This window comes from Gouania willdenowi, chromosome 10, assembly GCF_900634775.1.
Source record: "Gouania willdenowi chromosome 10, fGouWil2.1, whole genome shotgun sequence".
In the NCBI taxonomy this organism is placed as follows: domain Eukaryota; kingdom Metazoa; phylum Chordata; class Actinopteri; order Blenniiformes; family Gobiesocidae; genus Gouania; species Gouania willdenowi.
The window spans coordinates 17,343,696-17,366,001 of NC_041053.1; the positions used below are offsets into that span (position 1 = coordinate 17,343,696).

General features: G+C 39.4%; 1 protein-coding gene across 5 annotated transcripts in view; it reads left to right on the forward strand.

The window, feature by feature from the left end:
• LOC114470890 (amyloid-beta A4 precursor protein-binding family B member 2-like) overlaps positions 1-22,306 on the forward strand; it is a 63,884-nt gene that overhangs the window by 6,849 nt on the left and 34,729 nt on the right. For 3 of the 5 annotated variants that reach the window (XM_028459263.1, XM_028459262.1, XM_028459266.1), the window contains exons 2-8: positions 4,768-6,044; positions 8,306-8,514; positions 9,017-9,154; positions 11,146-11,231; positions 11,390-11,450; positions 13,093-13,239; positions 13,457-13,584. In XM_028459263.1, coding sequence (XP_028315064.1) covers positions 4,799-6,044; positions 8,306-8,514; positions 9,017-9,154; positions 11,146-11,231; positions 11,390-11,450; positions 13,093-13,239; positions 13,457-13,584 — 2,015 coding nt within the window. In that variant the 5' untranslated portion in view covers positions 4,768-4,798. Of the gene's footprint in view, positions 1-4,767; positions 6,045-8,305; positions 8,515-9,016; positions 9,155-11,145; positions 11,232-11,389; positions 11,451-13,092; positions 13,240-13,456; positions 13,585-18,623; positions 19,080-22,306 lie in introns of those variants that run through there. The other 2 variants (XM_028459264.1, XM_028459268.1) reach the window with 2 other exon arrangements.

The following is a 22,306-nucleotide window of genomic DNA, read 5'->3' on the forward strand; positions in this document are numbered from 1 at the left end:
TTTCTGGTTATTGATCTTTTTCGCGAGGGATTTTCAGCTTCAGATCATGGTTTGTAATATATCTCCTGAGTTGAAGTGCGAGGTTATTTACATGACAATAATAGAGGGAAAGCTGCTGGTGTTTTGATGAGTCACAGGAGTTCAGATCAGTGCATAGTTGGTACCTGTTGAGTTCAGCACCGAAGTGTTGTTGTTGTCGTCTGGCTCAGTGACAGAAGGAGAGGAGGAAATTGGGTGGGGGGGTTATCTGTATAGATTGTTCCTTATACTCAGGATGTTGTCCTTATTTATTTATGTATTTATATAATCAGCTTTTACACATTTCTGTCTGCCTCAGACACTACCAATAATGACTGCAGTGTTATTGGAGATCTGCGTTTATGATAAAATGCATGTTTCAAGATGTCTACTACATTGTTTATTATCTTGTTCTCAGCTTCCTGACTATAATTTAATAGCTTTGAGCGTATACAGTATGAGCCAAGGAAATAAAAAAAAAAAAAACAAAAACACGTTTCCTCACCATCAGACATTAAATCAAACCTTTTTTTTTTTTTTTTTTTACCTGACCCTCTTCAGTGCACCTAATAACAAAAAGTATATATTAACAAATAGGAGCTTTACTCATCTTTAGGAGTTTTTTTAATAGTTGCTTGACCACAGAAAAAAACCCCTTCTGCATGTGTACCCCCTTTTCATCTCATAAGTACCCTCTCAATAATTTCATATGATTTTTCATGTGGAACAGCAGCTCTCCTAAAACCCTAGTAACTGTGTCTCAAGCATTGAGTGGAATTTAAAGTGGAATTTTTTTTTTTTTTTTAAATAGCATGTAACTTTTATGTGATTTCTTCAGTGGTAAGTAAATAGTCTCCTTTGTAAAATGTAGCTTATTATTAGGGATGTCCCGATACAACTTTTTAATTTCCGATATGATACCGATATTGCAGCCTTGCGTATCTGCCAGTATTGAGCCGATATCAGCATAAATCATACATACTTTTTTTTTTTTCTCTGTTCTTTAATAAACACATAATAATTACTTATTTTGTAGTGTGTAGTGTTAGAAAATGCTTGATCAAGTGATGTTACTCAGAGAACAATAGTCAGCAACAGTAGCGATGAGAAAAACTGACCCATTTATTATGAACAGATTGGTTACATAATTTTTTTTTAATACACAAGCTATTGTTGTAGGTAGGGCTGGGCAAAAAATTTGTAGAATTTGTAGATGAAAACGATTATTGTTTTGCAAATTCGAGTTAAAAAAAGAAATAATTTTTTTTTATTATTAATATTTATTTATTTTTTCACCAGTTATTTTTTTTGACTTTTTTGCGATTTGTCCCTGTGGGTTACTGTAGCGCGATGTTACCAACCCCCTCTTTGTTTACATTTGTTTACCCTTCGCCACAGGCATGTTTAATGTTTGATTCGCACTATGCTGAGATGCTAAGGGAAGAGTTTATTATTTTTTTAATTGTAATGTTATATGTTAAAATATGCAGTTATCTGATTTCTTAATCAGAAAATTTAAGCTACTGTGAAGTTGCTGTTGCACTTTTGCTTAAACCTGGGTTAAAGCTTGAAATTGTTGAACGACAGAGCCTCATTTACTTATTATTTTGGGATTGTTCTATGCATTTTAACTCTTGAGGACAATCACAGCAATAAAGTTGCACTTTTGACATTATATATGATGTCTGCAGTCATTTTTAAGTGCATTGAAAAAAAATAAAATAAAATTAAAATTTTTTTAGGCAAAATAGCCCAGCCATAGTTGTAGGCGATATATTAATTTTCTATATCACCAAAATAGACATCTTGACTATCGATATATTACCCAGGCTCATGGGAGAGGTAAGAGGAGATATTAAGAATGATACCTAACAGCCCTGAGGCAAGGTAGAACAACTGTCATTACTAATCAATAGTTGTAATAAAACCTCTTTGAGTCACTTTCTCTCTTTTACTCTCTGCTGCTCTCCTTTTACTGATCCTCGTGTCACTGATGAGCATCACATGTTTGATCTACACAGAGATAAGAGAGGCTGAACTGGTTAGCTCATCCTCTCCCTCTCTGCAGACCGTCTTACAGCTTTGAGTGCCCGTCCTGAGTGAATACATCAGGAGGCTGACTCATTCCTAATAGCATGCTAATGTATTCCAGCTTTAATAAATCTGATGTATTGTTTTCTTGTTCTTCTCCTTAACACTGCAGTGCTGACACTTCAAGTAAAACGAGATGTGAGGATAAGAGAATATTGGCACGTAAGGGTGTTGATAAAATCCTGTAGGAGTAAAGTGGTGGAGAAAATTATATTCCGACTTTGTCTTTGGTCATGAGATCAGAAACGTACATTTCATTCTGAAGCCTCTTCTTTCAGAAGCAGCATTAACTTCTTCAGCAGTTTGAGTTACAGCTGCTCATGTGTTGGATCTGATTACACAGCTTCCTTAAATGCATTGACTTTACTTGGCACGATGTAACCAAGTCACAGTTTCACTGTTTTTTTTTACCACGTTTAATAAATACTGGCCATTAGGGCTGGGCGATAAGGACTAAAACTCACATCTTGATATAAATCTCAATATTTTTAACAATTCTGGGTTAAATTTGCTGATGAAAAATGCCAAACATGCACATTTATTAACAAACGGCTATACAATATGTGCCACTTTTGGCTTTTTCTCCTGTAAGGGACAGCACATGTGAGTGAGCGCTGTTGTGTGGCTTGTTTAGATAATGGCCTGGGGTTTGGGGGACTCAGCAATCCATCTAACTGTGCTTTCCATACTGTTCTGGGTATTGAGATTATAGATTATATCAGTCTGCATCTAAAATATCTGATATAGATATTGCTTTGATTGGGTTTATTAAAGTTATTTGTTAGGGTCTTCTAATTTAATCAACTGTTGAATATTCTTATCTTTAAGGTTAAATAAATATAACCCATTCATTATTAATAAATGGGTACATTTTTCTCCTACTTACCTTTGCTGACCAATGTTCTTTGTTTGATATCTTATATCTGTTGCGCAACATTAAACACTACAAAGGTATGAATGATCTGTGCTGATGTCATGTCAGATCAATATCAGCATCGGGCAATACTAGGATTCAATGTCTGTATCGTATTGGAAGTGAAAAAGCAGTATCGGGACACACCTAATAACACTAAATAAGATTTGGTTTCAAAATGAACACTGCGAAAAAGCTATATTTTAATTTTTGGTTTGTGATCGTATGTAAAGTAATTAATAGCAGTGATAAATGACTTTAGGAAAGGTGGTTGGAAAGAGACAAAAAGAGTAAAATGATGAAGTTACAAACCACAGCAGAGGGTGTGGACGGCATTAAGGAAAACGCTGCTTCACAGTATTTCTGTTCTAAAGAAGGGGGTCATTGGTACCAGCTTGCATGAAACACATCGACATTATGTATAGGGCCTTTGAAATCCATTTGATTTTTCTTTAAATTCCATTTTATTTTTTCCCAAATTCTGTTTTTTCAACATTATTTTTTAGAAATATTTTATACATTTTTTCAGAAAATATTAGTTTTCAACTTGTGTGAGGAAACAAGTAAAAGCATATCCCCCTTAGGATGATGGCGTTTCATTCACATTATGTCTGTTTCTGTGTTCAACGGTGGATTCAGTTTTCATTGGTCAATTCCGTTAACGTGGAAATTATAGGGCTATAATTATACAGTGAGTACGGAGAGTATTCAGACCCCTTTAAAATTTTAATTCTTGGTTTCATTGCAGCTAAAATCAATCAAAAAAGTTCATTTTATTTCTCATTAATCTACACTCAGCACCCCAAAACAGAAATTTAGAAATTTTTGCAAATTTATTAAAAAAGAAAAACTGAAATATCACATGGTCATAAGTATTCAGACCCTTTGCTCAGCATTGAGTAGAAGCACCCTTCCATCGGGCCACTGCCATAAAGCCCAGACTGGTGGAGGACTGCAGTGATAGTTGACTTCGTGGAACTTTCTCCTATCTTCCTACTGCATCTCTGGAGCTCAGTGATCTTTGGGTTCCTCTTTAACTCTCTCCAAGGCTCTTCTCCCACGATTTCTCAGTTTGGCTGGACGGCCAGGTCTAGGAAGAGTTCTGGTCGTCCCAAACTTCTTCCATTTAAGGATTATGGAGGCCACCATGCTCTTTAAAACCTTGTGTGCTGCAGAAATTCTTTTGTAACCTTGGCCAGATCTGTGCCTTGCCAATTCTGTCTCTGAGCTCCTTGGGAAGTTCCTTTGACCTCATGATTCTCATTTGGTCTGACATGAGCTGTAAGGTATTATATAGACAGGTGTGTGCCTTTCCTAATCAAGTCCAATCAGTTTAATTAAACACAGCTGGACTCCAATGAAGGCGCTGAACCATCTCAAGGAGGATCAGAAGAAATGGACAGCATGTGCGTTAAATATGAGTGTCACAGCAAAGGGTCTGAATACTTATGACCATGTGATATTTCAGTTGGTGTTTTTTTTAATAAATTTGCAAAAAATTCTACATTTGTTTTTTTCTGTCAAGATGGGGTGCTGAGTGTACATTAATGAGAAATAAAATTAACCTTTTTTTTTTTTTAGCAAATGGCTGCAATGAAACAGAGCGAAAAAGTTAAAGGGCTCTGAATACTTTCTGTGCCCACTGTATAAATGTTGTATGGTAATACCATCAAATTCATTGAATAGATTGTATCTAAAATTTGTGTTGAACGTCCTCTCACAAAGTGTCTCTCTTCTCCAATCAGCTCTCTCTTTGCAGTGCTTGTCCAATCAACCATGACGTCAGTAGAAACCCCTCCCCTCTCACGCTCTGGCTCCTCCCCTTGTGGTGTGGGTTTAGTCAATCGCAGCGGCCCTACCACCACTCCTCCAAAATCCCTCAGCCTTCGCTCATCGTACAACCAGCTGCTCGGGCGTGATGTCATCAAAGAGTCTTTGGAAACTGGGAGTTCAGCTACGTTGCCCAGAAGCCGTCAGAGGCACACAATGACCAGCCTGCGGAGCGTTGCTGGGATGGGAGACAGCCTAAGCTTTAAGAATCAACCTGTCTCCAAGGGAAGAGGGCTCCCAATCAAGTCATCCTCTAGTTCGGCCCTGTACACCTCATGTTCGTCCTCCTCGAACACGGCCAACCCCAAACTGGCAAAGAATGGTGCCAACATGCAGAGAAGAGCAGAAAGTCAACAACTGGAGTTAAGCAGAGCCAACACAGAAAGCAAGATTCACAATGATCCCATCAATAATTTCGATTCTGATTGGCTGGAGTTTGGAAAAGACAACTCGCAGCTGCCTCCATTTCGTAGAAGGACCAAGAGCTTCCTGGAGTACCAAGGCAAAGGCTGGGATCTGGATGTTAATCGAGGAAACAAGGAAGAGACGGAGGAGAAGAAGCTGCAGCTGTCACCGGAGAAGGAGCAGGCCAGCTCTGCAAAAGAAAGGGAGAGCCACAAGGAGGAGAAACACAGCAGCAAGCAGAGCTCCCCGGAGGAGAAGGAGGAGGTGGAGCCTGTGGTGGAGGTGGACGAAGAGGAGGATGAACCCACACCACCACCAAGACCACCTCTACTCCCAGTGGTCGTTGAAGCTCCTCTATCCCCCACTTCTTCTTCTTCCTCTACCAACAGCCCAGAGTGGGAAGGCCACAACCACCTCCCATATCAGACTCCATCCCAGCTCCGTGAGGAGATCCCTGCCCAAGTTCCAGGGAGTCCTCGCAGTCCTGCAAAGCCACCTCGAAGCTCCCAGCCCCGAGTGATCAAGGTGGAATTGCATCCCAACAATGAAAACCAGTTTTTGCAACAGTATCCCCCATCGTCTCCCAAACAGGCCCGGTCTTCAGAGAAAAGCACACCCACTAAGACCAAGGCTGTTCCTGCCCTGTCAGACTCTCAACCTGAGGGTGGGCCACCTAAAGTGGGCCTAAGAATGGATCTGACTCCTGAAAGTCCTTCAGAGGATGAAGACTCAAGCTGGACCACGCTGTCCCAGGAGACGCCCTCTCCACAGACCCCACAAGAGACAGGTTTGATAGTCTTTATTTTCACTATCCTTTAGCAATAGCAGAAGTGTTGAGGTTTTTGAACAGATACTGCAGTACATACTTTATTCCCATAAACTCGGGTGACCATATGTCTGGTTTTAACCAGGCCGGACATGTCCTCTTTCTATATCCTGTCTGGGGGGATTTTCTAATTTTTGGAAGTTTCCCATTGACCCTGAACGTGCCACAGAGAGCACATTTGAATTACCGTAACTCTGTTAATATTGAAAAACATTTCACAGTTTCTCAAAACTTAGATATTTCTCTTTGTAGCCAATATGGTATCATTACAGTGATTTTACTCGCATGTGACTGTCTATTGAAGCGGCCGCTTTGTTTGGTTATTTTTGTTTTGTACTATTACACTAAAATCCTAAATATTTTAAGTAAGATGAATAGTCAATACTAGTAACCACTGAAGAACCTTTTAAAATGTGTCCCAGACAATTTGACGACATCAAAACATGACAACTTATATTTGAGTAAACTTTGAGTATTGAGTCTCAGGCCGGCCAGGACTTTTTTTTTCTGTCATACTTTAAAGAGAAACTAAACCCTTGCTTTCGCCTGACCTGCCACTTGTAGGGAAATTCAAAAAATGCCTTGATTATGGGTGGGGCTCCTGGAGCAGTTAAGACATGCCCAGTCTATACTATAAACTAGTATAGACAACACAACTATACTAGTCACAACTTCTTCACAATAGACCACTCCACTTTCTCTCTCTCCCCTCATATCCAAAATCTTGGAATCATCTTTGGCAGCCAGCTCTCCTTTGACCACCATGTCACTCAGCTCACTAGAACCGCCTTTTTTCACCTCATAAACATAGCCCGCCTCCGTCGACTACTCTCATTTTCTACTGCTGAAACCCTTATTCATGCAATGATAACATCTAGACTCGACTATTGCAATAACATCCTGTTCGGCACATCATCCAAAGTCCTTCATAAACTTTAATGCATCCAAAACTCTGCTGCACGCCTCCCACCCACCCCCGAAAACACGAACACATTACCCCTGTCCTTCAAAATGTCCACTGGCTCGCTGTCCCTTACCGTGTCCAATTCAAAATCCTTCTCCTCATACTTAAAGCCGTTAACCACCAGGCTCCGCCCCCTCCTACCTCACAGGTCTTCTACACCTTCATACCCCTGCACGCGGCCTCCGTTCTTCTAAAACCTATCTCCCCCTCTCAGAACCAAGCTGCCCCCTCCCTCTGGAACACATTAAACACTGTTCTAACCCTCCAACTTTCAAATCACTCATCAAAACTCACCTTTTTAAACTAGCTTTTAACTTATGATTGTTACTTATTTTCTGTATTTACCTTTGTTAGTTTCTTTTTATACTTGTGTGTAATTGTTTTAACTGTAAAGTGTCTGAGTTTTTTTTTTAAAGCGCTTATAAACAAAATGAATTATGATTAGAAAATCTCCAATGGACAATCTATGCTATGCTAACTAGCTACTCATTACTCAATATTCCTTTCTGCTCACTCTTCTCTCAATCCAACCTACTCACTACAGATTGTAGAGCCCACAGGTAATAGTTTTTATAAAAGGGGCGGGGCTAGCAGTGCTCGTTTGTGACGCAAGATGGTCCGAAAACGTCCCATGATCTTGTTCTCGGCCAATAGCAAAAATCACTTGTAAAAGCCTGGTTTCAACCCATAGAGGACAGTCACTCTGACATTTTACAACTAAATATTCCGAATTGAAATACTTTGACTAAAATGCTGAGAGTTGGACCAGGATTCATCAACAGCACTATTTCATACCCACATACATTTTGGGGTTTAAGTAGACTGTATCACACCATCCTCCTCTGTCTTTAACCTGCTTTTTACAGACAGCCCTCAGCTGCATCTATAACTAAAATTATTTTCTCTTTGAAGCAAGTCACCTCAGCAATATCACAGGAGTGTTTAAGATCCCCCCGAGCAGCGTTATGGTGCAGAGAGTGATTAGGATGGAGAAAGTACTGCAGACAGCAGGATATAAGAAAAGAAAGAAACGGGAAGCGGTCTGAACTAGATTCAATAAGAGGTTATTGTCAAGGATATACGGTGAAACAAGCATTAAAAGGAAGACAATCCATGTGATTATACTACGAAAAAAAAAGCCATGTCGTTGCTATGACAACACAAACTAGGCATTGTCAGTCTGTCCATTTCTAAAATGTATGATGTCGGGTCCCACTGAGTGTGTGCACCAGCAGTGTGTGTGTCTGTGTTCTCTCAGCAGATGTCTGGGTGGAAGGGAACCTGCCTCCGGGCTGGCGAGAGATCTCCGACTCATCCGAGATCTATTTCTGGCACATACCCACCGGCACCACACAGTATGACCGACCTGTTGCACCCGGCAACCAACGGGCTTGTTCTGGTGAAGAGTCAGAGGCTGAGCACGACCTGCAAAAGGAAACGCAGGACGCACTCAAGCCACCCAATGAGGTGGGAGCACAACACAGAACACACAATCAATAGATATATTTAGGGTTTTAGGGAGTTTTGAAAAAGGTTGGCATAAATATGAATACATGCAGGATGCTTGGCTATTTTTTGCTGCTGTAGGGAACAATATGTTAGAGCAAGGTTGTGTGTTTGCTTTGAGGGCCACCAGTTGTAGGTCTGCACTAGACATTAGAAAAAAATTAGTTTTACCCTATGTAATTATAGTGGCATTTTTTCCCCCAATTCCGTTTACTGTGAAGTTGGTCTTAAATTTAGGGACCCTGTAGAGGTAATAATTCTGGTGACAAACCCTGTATTTTAATGTTTACATTTTTACATTTAATCAAATCAGGTGAAAATATCAAACTAAATGTCTTATTCAAAGACTGGTGCACTACTGGCATCGATACTGGGAGGCTTTGGTTGAGTTGCTTTTGTCTATCAGTCCGACTCTTTACTGTTGACCATCTCATAATCTTCATCCTTTATTTCTCTGATGTAGCGTCCCAGCAGTCTGATATCTGACAGCTCAGTGGAGCCTGTCCCCTGGTCTTCAGGCTCGTCCCCATCCTCTTCCTCCTCCACGCCCTCTAATGACATCATCACTGCTGAATGTAACCCAGGCAGCTCCATCTCTGATGTAGGTTCACTTTGAAATGACTGCTTTTACAGCCGTGATCCTGTGTCTCAGATAAGAACATTTCCACTGCAGGTTCTGCTAACCTCTGACGACATATGCAGACATGATGAGTCATCATTAAAATCTTTAGTCATCGCAACCTTTTTTCTTTACAACTATTACTACTACATTTTATTATTTATTTCCTTTCACAAATATCTTTTTGAACTCCTATCCAATAACATCCTTTCAAAAAAAACAAAAAAAAACTAAAACCATTAAATATTTTTGCAATATTTTATGTTATCATTATTGTTAGTATTATTGCCATTACATATTGCAAGTTATACTGAATTAGAATAATACTGGTGATTCTGATTGACTGTAATCATGAAGTCAGGTTTAGTAATAATATTAGACTTGAAATTAATATTATTATAAGGGTTTTTTACGTCCGAGTCCTTAGATTTTGAGAATTGGCCGATACTGAGTCCCAATCCGATACTTCTATAATACATTAAAAAGATAAAGAAGAGCAAAAAAACAGATCCAGGACGACCCTTATTTATTTTATTCACCTTATTAAACATTCAACCCTAAACAGAGCACTTCTGTGACGTAGCTTGATCAATCAAGCAATAAATTCAAAGAAAATTCACTTTAGACTTTAGTGCAAGATTAAATAATATTAAATAAAAATGTCTAATATAAAAATGAATAGTGCCTCATCTTAAAATACCCAACAGGCATGTGAACAAATAAGAAAATAAAAGTGCCACAGTGCTGTAAAGTAAGGCCAGTAATGTGCTTTTAGGAACTGCACTCCTAATGCTTTCTTTCCTCATTTAGTTTCACAAATTGAAATGTATGTTTTTCTTGATGAAAAGTACAACTTAATTTTGTTGGTATTGCAGGTGCACAGCATATAAAGCATTGGCTGCTTACTAAATGAAGTGTGTGAAGTCTACAGATAGAGGTTGATTTAGAACAGGGGTTCTCATTTGTTCTCACCCTGGGACCCACATTTTTCCACGGTCATTAAATCTCGACCCACTTTTTTTTTTTACCAACCAAAGTTAGTATTTAAAAAAAAGCTTATATATAAAGTTTTTTTTAAACATGAATCCGCATATTTTTCTGTGCAACATGTGCCTGTCAAAAGAAAAGCGTCTTTCAAAATAAAAGACAAGTTCATCATTAGAGACATTAAGTATTTATTTATTTTTGACCAGCTGCTTCCGACCCACCCAGTACAGGTCCGCGACTCGCTTTTGGGTCCCGACCCACCAGTTGAGAATCGCTGATTTAGAACACACCTGCACGTCACAAACACTGGCACGAGCGCGCGCACACAAACACGCATGCATGTGCAAACAAACACTTGTGCGGAGCAGCCGAACACGCCCTCAAACATCTGTGAGCAGTGCACACACACACACTAGCATCAGGCTAGTTACCAGAGAGGCTAACGATACGTTTGGTCTCTTCCAAACAGAACAAATGTTGTAGGGATTTACTTGCTGTTGAACTCCTTTATTCCTTTATTCACTCCTTTATTATAGACTTGGGTCTAACTCTCCACCTCCGCTCTGCATCCAACTTGTTCTGCTGACCAAACAACAGACAGGGCTCCTCTTTTTGACACAAGTTCTTCTGCGTCATCATGTTCTACTAGTTCAGCAGCTTCAGAGCTTTCTTTATCCATTTACACCGTAACCAGAGCGCTACTGTTTACCTTTGCAGCGGTATATTCAAAATTTATATCATATCGAAAATATTTACCGGTATTTGGTATGAACCGGTATACCGCCCACCCCTATAATGATAATAAATATACATATATATCCGAGTCCTGATCGGAAGATAACGTCCGATTCTGATTGAGTCTGAAACCACGTGATCGGGCCCGATTTACGATCATGTCCTAATTAAGGACATCATTAATTATTATCACATCATATGAAGAGTTTTAATTGAAGGAATCCTGCTTTATTGAATCGTTTCCTTTTCAGGGTCTGAAGGACTACCCAGTGTATCCAGATCCCAGTCTGAAGGCTTTTGAAGGAGCAACTCTCCGCTATGCTTCACTGAATCTCAAGTAAAACTTACAAGCGTACATGTTTTTTTTTTAGATGGCAAAGTTCAAGACTTTTTGTGTGTTGTAATAACTATGCTATGTTTTATTTGCACTGTAAAAAAATAACCTTTATGCAATGATTGAGAATGTTTCTTTTGTTTTGTGCATATTCTCTGTAGTCCTCCAGCTCAGCTTGAAACTGTGGACCTCGACAATTCATTTTCTGACCCAGAGGCAATGGTGGGTTCATAACAATGACACACTTAGTGTCTTAATGTTTGAAACCACTTAAGGTTAAAGAAGAACAATCCTGTTTTGTCTTCACACTTACACATGAATAAATGCATGCATTATAAAAGACTGCTGCTGCCAACAACCACACCGTGCTATTGTTTGTTTAATATTTGTGTGGTTAGCTGTACAACAAAGACATCATCTCTCAAAGTGTACAAATATCTAACACAAGATAGCATTACTTCCACATACTGCTAAATTAAACTAAATAAAATTATCATTTCATAATTTACTCTAAATACTCATCCTTATTTTTTTACATTTTAAAGCACATTTGCATTTGGTAATTAGAGGGAAGTTGCCAGGTCTCTTTTGCAATGATGTAATCTACATCTCTCATTACCTATGCACCCCCCCACCCTGCCTTTTGATTGCTGCAGTGCCACCCAGTGGTCACTGTGGGAGCTGTTAAATGTTTTGACGACTGAGGTTTTTTATGAGGCCCCCCAGCACACACACCAAAACTCTCTCTCTCTCTCTCTCTCTCTCTCTCTCTCTCTCATTTGCCATATAGTTTCATTGCCACAGTAGCAGTTAGTGCCTCTGCTGTAATTGCAGTGAGATCAGTGCAGCGCATTTCTTAGTATTTTGCTAAAGTTCAGGAAAAAAAATAGTTGAATTAGAATGATACACATTAGTTAAATAATTTACTTAATATCATCGGCATTGGAGTCCAACATTTAGTTTAATCCTTTTGTTTCTGTACCAGCCTAATTCAATTAAATATGAAAGATGATGACAAGAAATGCAATGTGCATATTGCCCCCCCAAAATGGCTTAAATATTTAACCTTTATTGAAAAAGGTGAAAGATTATGACTATTCTGCTTCGAAACTTCTGAAAAATGACAAATGTGCAATCACATCTGCATCAGTAATAATAAATAATATATAGTTAAAAAACACATTTGTGTTTTGGGGGGGATTTTTGCCTATACTGCTAAGCACGCTCAATCTAAATCAATCCTTAGCAAATATTACAAATTGTTTCATTGTTAATAAAGGAAGCATTTACATTTAGATTACTTTATTTTTTTAGCTTGAGGTTTAAGGTTTTAGACAGATTTTTTTTTTACTGGGACAAGGGGGGGCTAATTTCCATCCACTGTCCCATTAGCAGGTTGGTGTCAACACATAAAACAGTTATGAATAAACCACATAGAGCTTATTAAAGTCAACTGTGAACAACTTACATGACACATTTATACCCAGTAAATTCTGAAGTTCTAGAGTGGTAATTATAGTGCTCAAGCTCATAATGCTAAAGTGCAATGTGCTAGCTACCTGGAAGCTCAGGTCCTCATTATAATGCACATTGCCAGATTTTTGCACAGAAACATGGAGTATAGATTGCATTGCACACTACCCTACTTTCAAAGATTATAAAGTGACATTTTGGATATAATATTGCACAATGCCCTGAGCACACTTTTGCACATGTAGCTTGTTAGTGAATATTGCACTAAAAAGCATACATATGTTTTACGTTAGCACTACTTCACAAAAAAATGCATAGTTTATGTTATGATTTAATATTGTTTATTTGTCCTTAAACAGCAATTATAAATATAACTGCATGTTTCTATTAGTCATTCCCAGTCCGGTCTCTGGGCTGGGTGGAGATGGCAGAGCGGGATCTGTGTGAGGGGAGGAGCAGCGTGGCGGTCCATCACTGTATCAGACAGCTGTCCTACTGCAGGAGGGACATACGAGACTCAGCGGGTGTCTGGGGCGAGGTCAGTGCAATGACAACATAATACACATTAGTAAAGATGTGTGAATTAGCCATTAAAGTTTAAAAAAAAAGAATGATTGTAAAACCTTTGAGCATACACCTCTTGTGTACTTTAATTGTTATTTAGACCTTTGAGGAGGAGAAAACATCACTGAACAATGATCAACTTTGAAGAACCTTGTTCCACATTGATTGCTCTCTTGTTTGCTGTCTGTCAGGGTAAAGGAATGCTCTTAGTGCTCCAGGACCACATGTTGAACCTTGTTGACCCAGACGACTCCAGCTTGCTTCACTCCCAGCCAATCAGCAGCATTCGCGTTTGGGGCGTCGGCCGAGACCACGACAGGTAGGAGTGAACTGTTGTTGTTTGTCTGTGACACAAGTGTTCAGTCTACTCCGTCCATACACACACACACACACACACTCAAATGCACAGATTTACCATGGTGTGGGATTACAGTGCATGTGGCCCTCTGGCTGGAGCTGAATCTGTGGAATGCAATAATTAATTCAAGACGAGAATCCTCCTCCTGACCATTTAGTCCATATATCAGCGCTAGACTCAGTTCTTAGTCTTTACCTGCCACCACTGAACTGACGGTGTGTTCAATCTTCATTGATTCTCCTCAAAGTTTCCATTTACCGTGTGCTAATATGGCACTAATGTCTAATCTGACTGAGTTTCTGGTTCCTCTGAATTTCTATAAATGGGAAGTCGTGCCCTTTGTGTATCAAAAACCTCATTTTCTGTAAAACTTGCTAATGGTTTCAATATTTTGAGTATAAATTGTTCCAAAGTTCTTCAAATACCTTGATTCATATCACTGAAGGTCCCTTATGTCATATGATGAAGTTTGGTTGGAATTTGGGATGCATATTTTAAGAAATGAATGGAAATGGAAATTGCATTTTTTTTTTTTTCTTTGCAGTTTTCACCAAATAAGGGGTTAATATGACATGATGTACACAGAAGCTGCAACTACAACATCTTTTTTCAGAAGCTAAACATCCTCATGGTTAAAATGATACTAATTTACCTTGTTATACCTCCTGTTGTAGTACCTCCTTAATGAGAGGCCTTTTTTTTTAGCTTGCACATGCACTATTGGATTGAATTGAATGAAACAATAAAAAATTATGATTCTATTGACAGAATTTTAGCACATAATCGGTTCTTGTTTGAAAACGTGTTTTGTTTAAACTTATATTTTACCACATACAGTATACAAGTTTATATTTGTATATTGTATTATATTTTCATGCGTATTTGCACACGTGTTTAATCCTGATTTTATATATTTAAACCATTTTTCTTGTTAATCATTGTATTGGTTTCTCTGTGTACTTTATAATCATGCATGTATCTTTTGTTAGTGTTTCTTTTCACCTTTGTTACCATTTCTACTTGTAGCCACTGTAACAAAGGTAATTTCCTCCTGGGATTATTACATTATTTCTGATTATGGTTGTATTTGTGACGAGGGACTGTTACCATGGTAACGTGTCACAGTGGAAACAGTGCAGGGTAGGAATGGAAGTGAATTTATGATGTGTTAGAAATAAGGTAAGAAGAGTGCAGTGAAACATAATCAGATGCACTTTAATGCTGAGCCACTTAGAGTAAAGGGATGTTGTTACAAATGAGAAGAGTGGAGGTCTGATCCTGACATGTGCACTCAGCTCAGCTGTACAGAAACTGTAGGAAAGATGAGATTTAAAAGGAGCTTATGGGAAGGATGAATCCTTTTTAGTGTCTGTGTGGATTTTTATTCCTAGTTCATTTATGTTTAAGTGCTTGTCTAGTCTTAAGTGTGTGTGCGTGCGTGTGTGTGTGTACATGACGAGGTGAGAGGAGAAAGTTGCTCCACGATGTTCGGTCCCAGAGGACTGTGAAACTTTCAGCGGATTCTCTCAGCAGTAATGGAGAAAGCATGTAGTGGAGATGGGAGAAAAGAGTCGGCCTAGGATATCTCTACCTACTGAAAAATAAAAAACTCTCACTGCTTCTTGTTGGCACTTTTATAACCTGACAGTTTGCTTTATGTTCTGCTCTCACTCAGTCACTCAAAAGATGGATTTTTGTAACTATTAGAGACCCAACATCCTCAAATGAACCATTTAATCATCATTTACATGGCGAGGACGTCATTCGTTCTAGCCCTGATGTCATTAGTCTTTCACTGTGGGATCTGCATGTTCTCCCTGTGTTACATCATCTGACCCAATCTGTACTATACAGTAAATATAAAGAAATATTTATTTTGTTTACAGTTCATGGGATGTTTACACTTCTACATTGAGATGTGAGATAATAAGAAAGAAGGAATAGCTACACTAAGAAATTTTTTACATATTTTGTATAACTTAAAGGGATCCTCCACTGTTTTTTTACAAATGTGACCTAAAACCTTTGAAATGTTCTTATTAGAAGATCAATGCCTAACAAAACATTATTTTGCACCATATTCCTTTTATAAACTTTTTAAAATGGGACTACTTTACCTCTTCAGTCCATTTATAGACCCTTTGATTGTTTGTAAACATTGTGATGTATTTTTTTTGGGCGGGGCTTAGCCTAGAAACAAAACCACAATTGTCTTTGTTTTTTATGAGCACGAGTGTCCCCTGGAGTCCTATTAAACTACGTTCACTAACGTTATTCCTCTTATTCTGGCACCCAAATACACAACAAGACGACATTCTAAAGCTGTAACATTACTAGCCTCCACAGTCTTTAGCCAGCAGCGTTTCCTTTTTTTTGCCTCCAGCGGGCCATTAAGGGTCTATATTTCAGGATCATTTAGCAGCTTTTTCAGTCAAAATGACAACTTGTGCTGCTTTGGGTTGCTCTAAAAATCAGTAAAAGTTAAAAAAGTCGATCTAAACCTCTTTTGTTTATCAAATTTCTGGAACCAAAAGAGGTTTACGTTGACTTTTTTTTTGCTTTTATTGATTTTTATAGCAATCCAAAGCAGTGCAAGTTGTGATTTTGACTGAAAAAGCTGTTGAATTATCCTGAATGCCTTCACTCCGATAACTCAATAGACAGAAGGGGCTATTCGCGTTATCAATGACATCATTTCAACATGGCGGCGCACAGTCTCAAAAACGGTACAGTAGTCCCATTTTTTAAAAGTTAATAAAATGAATGGGGTGCAAAAATAATGTGGTTTGTTAGGCATAGATCATCTGATAAGGACAATACAACATTTTTGGCCACATTTGTAAAAACAGTGGAGGATTCTTTTAATGCTTCAGACTTGATGTTTAAGTGTTACATTGGTATTGAGAACTAAAGCAAAGATATTTGATCCCATTTCAACTCAGATTATGATCTAATCTTGTGTGATGGGTTCACTAATGAGTGCACATGCACAAGGGTTCACATCCAGTTCCAAGCGTGTACTGTATTCCCTGGGTTTTCCAGTTTCTTCCGTCTGTCTGATTAATCTAAATTGCCCTTTAGAGTGGGTATCTCTGTGCTGGCCTTGTTATATACTGGTGACCTGTTGCTCCCCCTGCAGTGTGTAAACTGGCATGTCCTAAAGATGAATGAATGCACTCAGATTACAATTCAGAGATTTCTATAACTTCCAGTATGCATGGACATTGAAATGTTAACCGTAATCCCATTGTTATTATTAACGTCCAAAGATGTTGTTTCCCACTTCCTGTTCCAACACCCCTGATTGAATGAAGTGTCATCAAGCAGCTCTGCAGAAAATCTACTAATGATCCTGTCAGCTGTGTTGGAGCAGGAAGATGTTTAAAACATGCAGAGCAATGACCTTTTAGGACCTTGTTTCGACACCCAATGGAAACTGACGTCGAAGTTGTTTTTATTTGCCACTAGATGGCGTTAGACTCAAAGCCAGGATATAGGGAGAAAACAGTGGAAACACCAGATTGCAGGTTAACTGGATACTTGGACTAGAATAGAGTTAAGAGTAAATCCACTCTTATGTGTTAAGGTTTCATATACTCACATTTATTCAGTCATTTTGCTGTAAAATGTTTCTGAATATGTGAAACTTTAACACATTATTCCAAAAGAAGTCAAAATGAACTTTGCTCGAATTATTAAATCCACTCTTGTGTATAAGTGCAATTCTTTGACAGTCTCAATGTGCAAAAATGATAGTTTTGAACTAAAATAATGTTCTTTTCCCCCTTCAAAAAACAGTGTGACATAAATATGTCTCCTGACAAAATGGTATGAATTCATGATAAAAGCTGTTTATTATTAGTGGCACTTTTTGTTTGTGGAGTTGGCACATTTTTTGTGATACTTTGCCAATGTTAATGAGAGGGTGCGCAAACACACGCACACACACAAACATGCACACAGGAAGATGCATTTAAATAATTCAAAAAAAAAAACACATTTCTGTTCTATCAAGCTTTGCAGACTCACATGGAGCAGATTGATGATTTGTGTGTTTTCACTGGGCAATGGGCACACATCAATTATCTTCAGGTACCTGCGTGACCCTGAACAGAATATGCAGGTGTTAAACATGTAAAAGATCATTGCCACATTCAATATCTTCAATTTTATTCTACAGATAAAAATAATATTTTCAAATTGAAATGCTCTCATTGTGTGTTATAGTGTTATTAGTCTGTGGTTATCTAGGACTTTTTATGAAGATGTTAGATTACCAAGTGTGCTTACCTCACTTAATGGATCATTGTAAGTTCAAATGTACCTGATATCACACTAATTAGTAGTCTCTTGATATCAGATGGCTAAAGGATATAAGCTACTTGTAATTTCTGGAATATTATTAAAAGCCACAGATATACAGTAAAGGCGAGTCCAGGAAATCTAGAAGAGAACATTGGACAATGTGTGACTATAGTTTTCCTTCCCTTTGCTACTCATCTTAAAGCCACACAGCTCCTTTATCTGGACAGTGTTCCTTATTCTGCTTTGTGTGTTTTCTCTCCCCTTCAACTTGATCCAATGTGAATGAGTCCTCCAGTCCTAAACAGGGCGGGACAGTGGGGAAGGTGGGGTCTGCTCCCCGATGAGGTCATGAAGCTATATCTGGAGCACTCAGCAAGTCTGACTTTGTGCACGCTCAGTTTGCGTGTGTGAGTTTTTGCATATTTATGATACACCTGTGTTTGTATCTTCATGCAGACTTGAAGTGATGAGGTCATGGATCTTAATGTGCAGCTCTCTGCTTGCACGTGTGTGATGCTGAATGAAGGGTGTGGATGTGTCTGTGCTCTTTGTCTCCAGCGCTCTTTCTGCCTCCCTCTTATGTCATTGGCTGAACAGCTTTGCCTCCTCTTCTCTCTGCCTCTCTTTGTTTGTTTGATCTTTGCTTTTTAGTGGGGTGGGAGCTTTCCCTCTTCAGTCAGTTTGGAAATGCCAAACAGATTAAAGGAACACAGGCAGCAGGAGAGAAGATGGTTTAGAGAGAACAGGGAGGACAGAGTGCTTTTGAGAGGAAGTCCTCCACAATCAGTGTGATAGAGAACCAGTGAGAGAGAGAGAGGAAAACAAGGACCTGCTTCTCTGCTCGCTCTGAGCAGGACTCAGTGGGAGACTTTTCGGACCAGGAGAGCAAAGCCAGGGAAGCCGAGTGCAGAGGAAGGCAAGGAGAGGTGTACCAGAGGGAAGGGGAAGGAAAGAGAGGAGAGTTGAAGGGGGCAAGTGGCCCAAGAGGATTTGAAGAAAAAGGATAAGAGTGGGGAAAAATAGACACGGCAGACTGGAGGAGATTTACTCGGGAGTGCTGCAGAGAAGCCGCTGTAGCTATGTCACAGTGGAGAAAGAGCTAATGAGGCAGCCAAGTAGTTGTTGGTGACGGAACGAGAATGTCTGCCTGTGTAAGTACTCTTGTCTCAAGTTGTCTCCTCCATCCATCCGCCCATCCACCCTCCTCCAGCATCCCTCCGTTTGTGTTAGTGTAGAGAACACAACCCATGTGCATCCCTCTGCCATTAACTCCCCATCACTCCTTCCCTTCATTCATCTCCCACAGACTTTAAGCAGTGTCTGCCCCTCTCTCTCTCATTGGACAGCCATCAGGTGTAGAAGTGCAGGCTGTTAGTTTATGAGATACGAAGGAGACGTAAAGATCTTAGATCAGCTTGAAAAATCTTTGGAGTGAAAGAAAAATAAAGGAATAGAAAACAGAAGTCATGGATTGAATGTGCTGCAGGGATGTTTCAACGTGGACATGTTTGAGTGCGTGTGTTACTTACTCTGCAGAACCACATTGTGACAAATACAAATGGACGTTCTGATCTGTCTTGTAAAATGATAAATGTGCTGGAAATGCATATGCGGAGTTTTTTTCTCTTTCTCTCACTTTTCTTGTACGATAAGCCGAAGATGAGCAGGGAACCACGTATAGGATGATTGATAACTTCTGTCGTCAATTTGTGGTTTCTCTGATGTTTCTCATGCGGTCTTATTAGCTTTGAAACAGTGATGCTAAAAAAAATGTCAGTTTTAATCAGTGTATCTCTCACCCCAATAGCTCTAGCAATTTTTTGCTAAGTGAACTAATATTAGCTTTCGACACTCCCAAGTCTGAAGCAGATGTGTGAGCACATACACGCATGCACACACACTGAAGCCATATTCATTAGTGTGCAGCAGACGGACCCTCTGCTTGCCTTTTCTCTCCTTTTCTCACTCATTTCCGTCCACTTCTGACCTTCTGTGGACAGCTGTGGAATGTAGAAGAGAGACATGATGCCCTCTATTAACATTAATGTTTCAGGTCTGAAAACGTCTGTGCAATCTCCTCCATTCATGTCAATGGAGGGAGTTTCTGTGCACACATGGCCACTCCTCAAGCCCCTCCAGCACAGAGTTGGAGGTTATCGGCTGATAATAAGGCCCCTGTCGCCCTAATTAACATGCAGGACCCCTCCGATGATCCACAGGGACGGAGCCAGAACACCTCGACCCACTCGATAGATGCCACCGTGATTGATGGGCTTTCCTCCCCACTCCAGCTCTGATTTAAGGCCCATATCAACGTCTCTCCCTCTCATTTCTTCCAAGAAGTCATTGTTATTTTACATCTACTTCTATTTACCCACAATGCATCACTTCCATTTTACCACGTGCAACCACATAGTAGGATATGTTCACCGGGCTCCCAGAAACCTCGATCCTCCTAAGTCAATATAGGAGAGAAATGTACTCACCTCTGTCCAGCCCAGTTGTTAACCACACGGCGAGTGAAAGAGAGAGACTTACTTTGCTTTCGAAAAGAAAATCCCTTTCACATAAGTCCCATCGTCTAGTATTTTCCTCCTTACATTAGCATTGTTAGGCACACCTGCTGTAATCCCCGTCTCCCTGACAGATTACTCCTGCCTCTCCTATAGATTTCCTCCCTTGCTCCAGCAGCCAATAAATCTCCCTCCAATAAAAACCCTCTGTGGTCCTAGCTGTGGTGTCCGGAGGTGTGTGCAGATGCTGATGTTCGCTGATCATACAGAAGGACTCTGGTGTGTAATCAGTGTCTACCTGTAATCCCTCAACGTATTCAGACCACAGGCAGCTCTCTGTTTGAGGAGAATACATTAGAATGAGTTAGTATTGCCTGCTTTGATCAATGTTTCCTGCCTCCTACACGTCTAAGGGAATAATCATGAAGTGGGTTTCATTCTGTTTAATCCTAGTTTGTTTTCATGGGTGAGATACAAGTACGACTGCTGTTTGAGAACAAATGGGGTACCAATACAACACATTACCAATATAATTGGTGTTGTACCAATTATTTTCTGATGTAGCAACAATTTCAATCAAATCTTTTCAGTGTACTCACACCAAACAAATGGCCTTACAGACTCCAGTCAAGCCAAGTCATTTTTATTTATAGAACACATTTCAAAACAACAGATATTGACCAAAGTGCTGTACAAAGTTTATACAAGTTTACAAAAGTAAAAGAAAATCTGATAAAATAAATAAAAATACAAAACATTTGGAACAACTAGGAGCAGTTGGTCAGCAGACCTCAGTCAACAGGAAGGAGTGTGCACGATCAGAAAGATAAGAGGGTGCCATTCCATGTAAAGCCTTCAAAACAAACAGTAAAATCTTCAAATCAATTCTATAATGAACCAGGAGCCAGTGAGAGGCTAAAACAGGCGTAATATGCTATTTTTTGAGTGTACCGGTTAAGAGGCGGGCAGCAGCATTTTGGACCAACTGAAGCCAGGACAGCAGAGACTAAGAGACCCCTGAGTAAAGAGGGTACACACTTCACAGCACACTAGTCTCTGCCAGCACTAACACACAGATGTATCTTATATTCTCTTCTACACATCTTAGACTGTGCTGTGAAGCCAAATAAAAGTTCAAGAAAATGCTAGCTCAACCAGGAAAGGTGCCTCATCCACACATAGTCAAACCCAAACTACACTTTGCACAGGCCGGCTAAAGATATACAATTAAAGATTAGAAATAAACGTCATCTTGCCTCATATGGTGAGCGGCAGGGGTGGACTGGGACAAAAATTCAGTCCTGGCATTTTGTGTCCAGACCAGCCCATTACATTATCAGCGACACCACATAGAAGCCGTTGTTAAGTCAGCAATGCTAAACATGTGGCTCTTTATGTCTTAATTTTAATTATTATTCCCCCTGAAAATTTTGAAAGGGGGAAACTTTAACCCATTTTTACTTATTTCCTTTGGCCATTTTGCAACTTCTTTTGTCCCATTTTTACCCCTTTTCAAAAAGTTCTGACATTTTTTCAGACTTTAGCTATCTTTGGCCAATAAATATATTTTTTCCTATTTTTCGTTCATTTCTGCAAGTTCAATTTGACACTTTAAGCTAACATTTTTGCCCTTTTTCACTATTAATTGCCACATTATGCCCTTTGCCATTAAATACCACCTGGTTCCTCTTTATTTGCCAATTTTTTTTTCCACTCTTGACTGCTTTTGGCCACTCTTTTCTTGCCGCGTTTTTTGCCACTTTTGGACCATTTTGGACCACTTGTTACCATGTCTGCCTCCACTCACTCTTAGAAAGAAAACAAAAACATAGCCGACTGGACTGGCCTACTTGGGATCGACAATC